The 10,322-nt window shown below is 33.8% G+C and overlaps 1 protein-coding gene and 1 long non-coding RNA gene across 2 annotated transcripts; both read left to right on the top strand.

Moving 5' to 3' along the window:
• Positions 1–279: 279 nt before the first annotated feature.
• On the top strand, positions 280–6,575 carry LOC109537956 (5-aminolevulinate synthase, erythroid-specific, mitochondrial). The gene is made up of 8 exons (XM_019904956.2): positions 280–506; positions 574–720; positions 772–891; positions 1,809–2,028; positions 2,476–2,806; positions 5,282–5,513; positions 5,630–6,090; positions 6,199–6,575. The coding sequence occupies exons 2-8, from the start codon at positions 582–584 to the stop codon at positions 6,295–6,297; spliced, it is 1,602 nt and encodes a 533-aa protein (XP_019760515.1). The 5' UTR covers positions 280–506; positions 574–581; the 3' UTR covers positions 6,298–6,575.
• A 1,821-nt stretch (positions 6,576–8,396) lies between these two features.
• Positions 8,397–9,305, top strand: LOC109537879. Its single transcript, XR_002171980.2, has 2 exons — positions 8,397–8,775; positions 8,889–9,305. It is a non-coding gene; the product is annotated as an uncharacterized LOC109537879 (long non-coding RNA).
• The last annotated feature ends 1,017 nt before the right edge of the window (positions 9,306–10,322 follow it).

Here is a 10,322-nt window from a genome sequence, read left to right as displayed (position 1 = left end):
TTACGTGACGCGGAATGTTCTTAAGACGGTGTTGCCGAGACTCGTATTTGAAAATTTCGAGTTTTAGGATACTTCCGATCTTTTCTGAGATCCGGCTCACTGAGTGGGGCCAGTTCCGATTTCTGTCTTCATCTATGATTTATGGTTCGAATCCGTGATCCAGCGATAGAGAAAATAAAATGATTATCACTTGTTTTACTTACTCTATGGATCCGGCCATCACTATTACGATACTTGTACCATGTTGCTATTTATGGGATTGAAGGTATAAAAGCCACTGCTTAACGAAATGCGCACTCAGTTCACACCAGTTCACACTTTTAACCACTCTGACCTGAACTCAGTTTGTAAAAGGCAATCGAAGGGAAACAGTCGGCTGTGAGAGTGCTGGATATTGATAGTTCGGTTTTAGTTTCAGTGGGTGATTTTGCAGCAAATATATTTGCCATTTCAGGTAACCAGTGCAACCTTCTTTACTATTTTCACATCATACTGCAGTGTAAAAGGTAGGAGTTTGTTGTGTTTTGGATCAACCTCAAATTTTAGGTTACATAACTTTAAATTATATTTTAGGATCCAAAATGCCTTGCCCCTTTTTAGCTCGACTAAGTCAAAATTTTGTGAAAAATTATGCCCCCGTTTTACTGAAAACCTATGGTAATCAGTGTCCGGTAATGTCCAGATCTATTAACCATATGACTGAAAACAGCGAAGTTAAAGGTACCTTACATTATATTTCTTTTTTTACATCTAAAAATCACTGTTGCTTAGAGGATGCAATCAGTCCAGGATCAAAATGTCCTTTTTTGAATGAGGTTTCTGGTGCTATTAAGGAGTTGAAACAAGATGATGTCATTGAAGTCAATCAAACTACTAAAGCTAGAACTAATGGTAACTATATACCTAAAATTTGATGACCAGAAATGTTCAATTAAATAACAATACACTAGGCAATCAATACTTGACTTATATAAATAGTAACAAATTTTTGCCTGCCTTACATTGTGGAAAAGAAAACTGAACAAACTTTTAAGTAAAATTATCTATAATTAATAAGATAACATAATAGAAATATTTGATGGAAAATGTGGTAGAGCTCATAAGCAAACTATGTTCTGTTGATAGAGGGTTCTTATGGAGCAATATTGACTTGAAGTTTGGAAAGACTCTTGTTTAAGAAAAAAAGTTTTTATCAACTAGAAACAAGTGATAGTGATTTATTAAGCATACGAGATCTTTATTTATTATAAAGTACCTATTTTATATGAAACAAGGCAAACTCTCACTCGTATCATACAAAATCAACCAAATATGGCGTTTCTGAAATATATTCCAACATATATATAAGCGTTAAGAAAGTAATTGTAAAGACGGACTTTTCAACAACATTTTTTGTTTCGCAATGGGCGAAAAAATATTTACAATTATTTATCGAAAACGGTTGAACCTTGGAATTTTAATTTTTGGCGCAATTTTTAAGGAATAAGAATCATAAGGATAAAAGAAAAAATGTCCCACTCGAACATTCACAAACATGATGAAAATGATAAAAAACCTAAATTAATTAATTTTCTGAATAAAATGCGCCATAAAAATGTATACTCAAATATAAATTTTCATCGGAAACAACAAATGTTTATCTATATATCTATGTAATCGATAACTACATGTTCAGCAGGCAAGTCATGATAAATGATTCCGCTTAAATGAAACATCTATCAAGTAGAATGGATGTTACTTACTTGAAATCGCAATCTATATATTAATCTTTACTTATTATGTAATAGCCTATATTAATAGAACAATAGATTTAGCAGGTTTTGACTACGACGACTTCTTTCATGAACAAATAATGAAGAAGAAGAAGGAGCATTCTTATAGAATTTTTAAAAAGGTAAACCGCCTGGCAGGGCTTGGTCAATTTCCAAAAGCCATTGAATATACATCAGGAGAAAAACCCATAACCGTTTGGTGTTCAAATGACTATTTAGGCATATCTGCACATCCCGCTGTAAAGAATGAAGTTCGGTAAGCAACTCCAGGGATAAACTATTTATCAATATATCATACTTTGCAGTAAATAAATTTTCTACTTTAAAAGCAGAGACACCTTTAGTCGTCAATCGATTTTACCCAAATCGCATCAATGTATTTAAAATATTCATATTTTTAATTGGACCAAGAAAGAAAGCAGCTTCTGTGCATTCGGCAATACGTCCCAGTTTTCTCTTTTTCCCGTATATCAATTAAGCCAATGTTGGCCAATGTAAAAATACTGAGAAGTATGCGTTGCGAGCGAATGTGAACGTTAATATTATTGAAAAGTTAGTCAAGTCAGGGTTATTCCATAGCCGTACTCATTCGTCTTGATTATATAGATAAACAATTCAAGAAAGTACTAAGCGTCGTAATCGTCAGTATTATTTCAACCGATAGGGGCTTACATTTATAGATACGTTTTTTTCTTTATTTTAGAATTGCTTTGGATAAGTATGGAACCGGCGCAGGAGGCACCAGAAATATTTCGGGAAACTCTACTCTTCATGAGCAGTTGGAACGTACATTGGCAGAGCTTCATGAGAAAGAAGCAGCGCTTCTGTTCACCTCTTGTTTCGTAGCAAACGATACCACCCTATTTACTTTAGCGAAAGCTCTGCCAGGGTGTCACATATTTTCGGATGCGGGCAATCACGCTTCAATGATTCAAGGGATCAAGAATAGCCAAGTTCCTAAACACATTTTCCGGCATAACAACCCGGAGCATTTAGAAGAATTGATTCAAAAGGTGGACAACCATTTACCAAAGGTTCGTACAATTAATTGCTTTTGTACAAGTGCTATGTCAAAAAATATGCCTTCGCTGAGTGAAATACGCAGAAAAGATGTGATAAAGAAATGTATGTCCTCAAATTTAGTAAAGAACTGTTCAAGATATGCATTCTAATTTGTATAATCGACAAATGCCGCAATCAATTTAATAACAATGAAGACACATTAAGCAACTACGAGCAAAACAATCGCTGTCGTTGTCGCACTATCATTGGGTGCTTCTCAGGAAAAAAAATAATATGATCGTTGTTGGGTCGCTCTATCAACTCAGCTGACTTAAGTCTATCAGATAGAAACAAAACGCGCCATCTAAGCTACAATGTTCTAACCTAGCGGGATGCAGAATTCTATATCCCTATATACATATAAGATGAATATTATACAGTGGCCCAGAATTCACCCATTTCATTTTTTACCATCTATTCCGATACACCCTGTAATGTGTAAATTGAAACAAATTACTAGTTGGCCTGGATCAAGTCTTGATTATCAACATTTACTCGGAAACAATTTCATCAATTCGGAATGCCATGCTATATAATCTATCTTTAACCAACCTATCCGAAGTTGGCTGCTACGTTGGTTAATTACCGAGGCATTTGCGGGTGCAAAACAAACGATAATTCCATATAAGATTCACTTATATAATATGCTTGTTGGGAATACTTTATAGTATAGTCGTAGTATTTATTCATTAATGAGCGTTATCTTGATAATAAAGGTCACGATGTTAGTTTGTAATTGATGACCTGACCCGATGGAATAAATAATAATAAATACAGGGTGGCTTAGAACAAACTTCGAAATATGTTAATTCGATAATTATTAACAAAAATAATTGGAGACATTTTTATGTCGTTTTCGCTTTCCCTTAATGGGACTTCTTCAGGCGCGTACAGAGATACCTACCATACAGAACAGTAATGCAACACAGTCACGTAACAGAAAGCGTAGCGTATTATCTACCACAAAACGTTCTTCCGTCCCATCAGTTCATACACACCTTAAACAGACTAAATAAACACTGATAAAACACGACAAATCCTGAACATGTTCGCATTCGAGTGCCACACTGCCGAAGCGAACGCCGCATTTTAGAGCACATTTTTGCAAGCCATTCAACGAATTGCTGCGTTTAATTTCAAACAGGAGTAACATCAAAGCTTATAATTTTTTGGGACTCTTTTTATGATTCGCACCTTTCCCGACAGCCGACGGCTCGCAGCGAGCCGTAGGTACGCTGTAACATTTGGATACGGCTCTTTGTGACGCGACGAGGTTCGGGAAAACGTCTGGACGCGGCTTCATGGCTGGAAAATATTATAATTGTATAAGTGTACTGATTACATAAGGATGTGCACTACGATCGACAAGACCGTAGATTGATTACCATGAAGCTGATATCACATTATTCCGGTTGTAGAAAAACGTTTCACTTCTTTTTTACATAATAAAGTTAACAAACAAAAACAAGATAACCAATAAATAATTATAACTTGTTATACTCGGGATTATTCACTCCATACGACACGAAAGATTCCAGTTAAACTATTTGAATTTTTTCGAAACTATGCTTTTTGGATCTATGAAAAAATATGTTTTTTTAAATTAGATATACTTTTTATGATTTATGATATTAGTGTCTAAGCTCACACACAATAAATACCAATTATTTTAAGGGTTTCCTCACTTATATTTTACGTCTATTTACGCGTTTATAAAAATCTTTAGGAAAGGTTCGGACGGATCTGATTATTTAATCATGAGTCATTTTTTTATTTAAAGAGGATATTTTTTCTGTACTTTCAACCTTTTGTGTCTCTCTATTTAAAACCCTATGTGTACAGCTAGTTAGCTGATAATTCTCTAGGGCGACGGGGCTAAAGTATTTTAGCCGTAATTATAACCCGCATATTTGAAGTATCATCACCCTCAAACTAACAGCCGTTTGAAATCTTGCAAAATCTTTAAATGTTAAGTTAAAAATTAGTTATTCCAAAGAAGGCATTTTTAGTATAACAGTCGTAGAAGGAAGCCTCACAAATTCAATTTTGGGGGTGACTTTGAGCGCTGACTACAATTTGTAGTCGAAATAAATTGGTAAAATAATCCAAATTTCTTTTACAATACCTGCTTTTTAGGTGAATGCTTTTTTTACATGGATTGGTCTATCGGCGTAATTCTCGATACTGGAGGCAATTCAAACCCATATTTATTCAGAGAATCTTAGTTACTTAAAATCATAAAATTATTATTAAAAATTATACTCAAAATCCTGAAATGCTTGGGCATTACCATATAATTGAACCAATATTTTAACAAGACAATTAAACCGTACAGATGTATTTGGTCAATACGTACATGCTAGTGTACAGAGACCTTGTTTAACTAAATTATAAAAGCCTTTTTTTGCTGGAAATATAGTGTGATATGGTTTTGTTTTGATTTTTAGATAGTTGCATTTGAAACAGTTCATTCCATGACGGGAGCTGTTTGTCCGCTTCATGAATTATGTGACATTGCTCATAAGCATGGTGCACTTACATTTGTGGATGAAGTACACGCAGTGGGTCTGTATGGTAAACATGGGGCTGGTATTGGGGAAAGAGATAATGCTATGCATAAAATGGATGTTATATCTGGAACTCTTGGCAAAGCCTTTGGTAACATAGGCGGCTACGTAGGTAATGCTCTTTTTAACCTTATATACTATTAAAATTATACTTCTGAAAACCTGTCAGCATATTGAAATCACTATTATAAATTTAATTCTTTATTTGACAAAATACACTTTTTGCAGCTGGAAATGCGAATTTAATTGATATGGTTAGAAGCTATGGATCTGGTTTTATTTTTACCACTAGTCTACCTCCTACAGTATTAGCAGGGGCTAAAAAGGCAATTGAAGTGTTAGCTTCAGAAGAAGGGCAATTGTTGCGTGAGAAACATCAGTTTAATGTAAAATACCTGAGAGAAATGCTGCGAAGGAATGGATTTCCCGTGGAACATACCCCTAGTCATATTATTCCTATCAAAATTGGAGACCCAATGAGATGTTCAGCAGTTAGTGATACTTTATTGGCAGAGAAAGGTCACTATATCCAAGCAATCAACTACCCGACAGTGGCGCGAGGACAGGAAAAGTTACGGCTTGCTCCCACTCCCCACCATAGCAAAGAAATGATGGATTCCTTAATAATGGACTTGAAGGAAGTTTGGGAGAGAATGGAATTGCCCTTCACAGGCTTGCAATGTGCAAATGTAAATATTTTCAGTTTGCCCTATGCATAAATCCTAAATAAACTGTGCATGAAAATTGTTCTAATTATTTGCTGTATTATTTTATAACTTAAAAACATGTTTTTTCAGGAATGTGAGTTTTGTCAGAAACCGATATTGTTCGATTACTACGAATCCAGGGACAGATGTAAAATTCCAAACTGTCCTCAAATGGTGGCAGTAGCATAATGAGTTAACTAACCAAATTCAAGTAATTAAAAGACAAACACGAAAAATGGGTGGAGATGTTGAAATGTGGAATTTTCTGGAAGTTTAATGTTTGGAAATTATTTCTGTTTAAAAATGAATCAGGGGCAAAGAAAATATTTATTTTTATTGGGTTAGCGAAAATTATTTATGTATATATCTGTTATAGTAATTTAACTTATGTGGATGTAAACATAATCTGAAAAATATTAAATAAAATTGCATTTATTAATAAATTACATATTGTTGGATGACGAAAATACTTTATTTATTATTATTTTCCTTTACTTTTATAGGGCGGCATTTGTGATATGATTTTCAACTATAAAAAAATCAGATAGGAACATATTTCCTTCAAAATAATTTTAGACATCTCTCCTTACAACGTCTCATGCGAAAGGTTTTTTTAACACTCCAATTACACATAAAATGTACAATGCTGGTCTGAGCAATTTTTTTAAATTGAAAAGTATCTCAGGATCTAATATTCACGTTATCTGCAAGAGACCAATACGTAATTATAATTTCAGAAGTTTTCAAAGCTATTATCAGTTTGTAAAACATTATAGTCGATTGATAGGAGATGATAATTTCAACATTAAAAATGTACGCGTACTGCTCAGTACTAATAAACAATTATTTATTTTTTAACTGCAATGAAGCAAATTTTAATGAAATATTGCGATTAATCAAGTTACGTCACGAATATATCGACCTTTGAGTGCTATTTTGAAAACAACACACGGAATGATTTGATGTAAATATTGCACCAAACAATAGGTTTGTAAAACGAACTTATTTATGAGTACCACAGTATGCAAACAGTATTACATATGTTAAAAAGGATAAAAAATTCCAATACACGGATATTTCAATCACAACGGAGGCAAAAAACAATTAGAAACGATTATTGATCGCATTGGTGGAAATGAACCCAAAAGCTGGGTGTTTCGGGTCCTTTGTTGTTCAACTTGTTTATAAATGACATTGTTGCTGTTTCTGATGATTAACATCAATAACGTATACTTGGACGACATGGAGCTATTCCGTAGGGTAAACTCTCTTGATGTCTTCAACTTCAGCGGTCTCTTGATGATGATGAACTGCATGGTGTGGTAGGATGCGACTTCCCCTTAATCTATCCAAATGAAGCGTCATGTCTTACTCCTTGAGTCGTGATATGCTCGAACATATGCACATATGCAGGGTATCCCGTAAGCACATAATCAAAAGGGTACTGCGATATTCTTTGGATCAAAAGAAGACGATCTGACCGAACTTTTATTAACAAGAAAGGTCTGGCTCCTCTGCTATTGATGGTCAAACTGCTTCAAAAAGTTTATATTTTTTAAAATATCGGGAGAATGGTACGATGTATTTTCGTGAAACTCGCTGTGAATTTGATCTTATGTAAGACTCATATTTTGATGAAACTATCGAGTTCAGCCGTTTTGGACAAGTGGTGAATTCTTGAGTGTCGTGGTACAAAAACTACCAGAACTTTTTATTTGGTGGATGCAATCAACTCATTTTTTTTGGTTGATGCACTAATCATTTATTCACAATTTTATGCTTTTTGTAAAATCTTGTAGCATTCATAGTTTTTGCGCAAAAAAAATATGACTGTTATGCAATGTTAGACAATTAACTGCAAGGGGGATGTTCTGGGTTGCATCGGTTCCCGAGTCCCTTGTTGAGACTGATAAATCCTTGTTCGTGGAAGGGCCAGAGAAATTGCAATTTCAAAATTTTGATTGACATGTATTCATTTAAATGGTGAGATATTTTATGGCGGATTTTGTATTTGAAGATTTAAAATCTGTTAATACAAATATTTTTTCTCTTACTTGCAAATAAGTGATACTACAGCATCATGGAGCCGTCGAAACTGCAATATCAGAGTGGTTTCGACTTAGTAGGCAGAGTTGTAAATAAAAAGTTAATGTTAAAACAAAATGTTGAACAGTTATTTCAATAAAGTTCCGTATTTACGCATTTTTAAAATAAATCGCTTAAATTAATTTCATGTGAGACAATTGAGTAACCCAGTTATCAGAAAGTAAAAGTTTGTGAATATTATGCAATTTATTTACAAATAAACTACATAAACAGTCACAAATTACGTAAATATTATGTAACATTGAGTTGCAATATATTAGCACAGAACATACCCCAAGGGGGGATATTTTGTGTATATTAGTCACATATTAGTTAGCTTGATGCGGACATAATGAACAGTTGGCGCACCAGTTTGTGATCAACTATTTACGTAAACTGTTACTTTGTGTGACTTGGTTACATAACATTTATGTAAGTGCTACGAGTTTTGGTTTGCTGGGTATATAGAAGTTGTTCAGATAAAATATTTCAAAATTTAGTAGAGTCGTTGGGGTTGTAATCTTCTAAATGTGTACCCTTGCAGCTGACAACAATTGCTAGTTTGCTCAGGCGACTTCACAGGTAGGTACCCAAAAACACTAAGTGCACAGCAGGCGTCAGTTCCCTTAATATAATAAGCCTTGTTCTATGGTTCCCTTCTGAGGATGGTTATTGTCTTGTTGGGTTGTTTACAGAAATGTATCACCATACCCGGCAAATGACCAATTTTCATGAAGGACAAAGAAACGTTCCAGTTACATAGTCAAAGGCGGTGTTTGTCAGCTCAACTGAGTTTTAAGGAAGGAAACAACTCACACAAATTAAGCCAAACAGGCCTAATAAATATCTAGACCAACAAAACGTGTTCTGTGAATATGGAGAACTTCAAGAATTTAATGAAGATGTTGCTGATGACATGCACGAAAGTGTAGATTAGTTAGTAGAAAGAGTTAGATTAGAGATATACAATATAATTTTCAGTTCTATGAAGGCCACGCATATTGTTAGTATATATCGCTCTCGGAAAGAAACTGTTGTACGAAGAGATGTATTAATTCCATAAGTTTTGAATAAAATTGGTGGATAAAAAATAAAAAAGTGGATCGAAGTAATAGAGGTTTACCTATTTTGCCTCGCCTTCAACTTCTTATCGCATTCAGGTTCTATGATAAATGTTTATAGGAATTTATTAAACGTATGCACATAACAAATTATATGCAATAACAATACCGAATATATCAAATATGATGAAACATTTTAGATGATTTACGAGGACTTCCTCAAGCGAGTTTCCTCAGTTGTAATTGTAAAATAATAGGGATGTTACTGGTTTGTTAAAACAAATTAGAGGGGATTTGACACTGCACTAGTTTATTAATTGGGCTAATTGTAGGGATATTTTGGAACATATGTTCAAAAGGAACCATATTTTAACATTAACAGACATGAAAAACGGCTTTAACTCTTCTTGCAATCACCCGCGTTAACATTGCTAGATATTTATCTGTGGGGCCCTCTTAAATAAGACGCTTTGTTTTTCGCTACAGAAGTCGAGTTACTGGAAATAATTTTTAGTGCTGCAGATTATTTTAAAAACAAGTCCGACACAATATCAAAAGTACAGTAAAATTTTCTGAAAAGAATGAATTTATATTTTCGGGAAAACGGTCAACATTTTGAAAATTTGCTAATATAGTGAAATTGGTTCAGTTATTCGGAATTGAAATACTTTTCCATGTTTCTTTTCGTTCCGAATAATAAAAATATTGATTTGCAAGGTATCGTAATTAATTATTTGTACAGAAACTGTTGGGTCTGACGAAAATTTTGCAAGAGTAAATCAAGTTTCAAAAGCAAGTCAGCTGGTAGCTGGTAGTAGAAAAAATTTAAAATTATTTGTACAGAGGGTAACAAAAATACAAACATTTATTAACGAACCAAGCGTAATTTTTAATATTTCCAAGCATTAAAAAAATCATGCTTACGTCAAAACATATTAATTTAATGTAGAAAATTTTGAATCAACTTTTATTATAAATTACAAATTTAAACCAATAATTTGGTGGCGTTATATTGATGACGTACTATTCTCAATTTACAGTCATGGCGAACAAAAACTTGATGAATTT

This window comes from Dendroctonus ponderosae, unplaced genomic scaffold (genome assembly GCF_020466585.1).
Source record: "Dendroctonus ponderosae isolate FM_Combo_2020 unplaced genomic scaffold, Dpon_F_20191213v2 Dpon_F_20191213_1, whole genome shotgun sequence".
Lineage (NCBI taxonomy): Eukaryota > Metazoa > Arthropoda > Insecta > Coleoptera > Curculionidae > Dendroctonus > Dendroctonus ponderosae.
The sequence above is the reverse complement of the archived record's forward strand: the minus strand, read 5'-3'. Positions and strand labels throughout refer to the sequence as shown.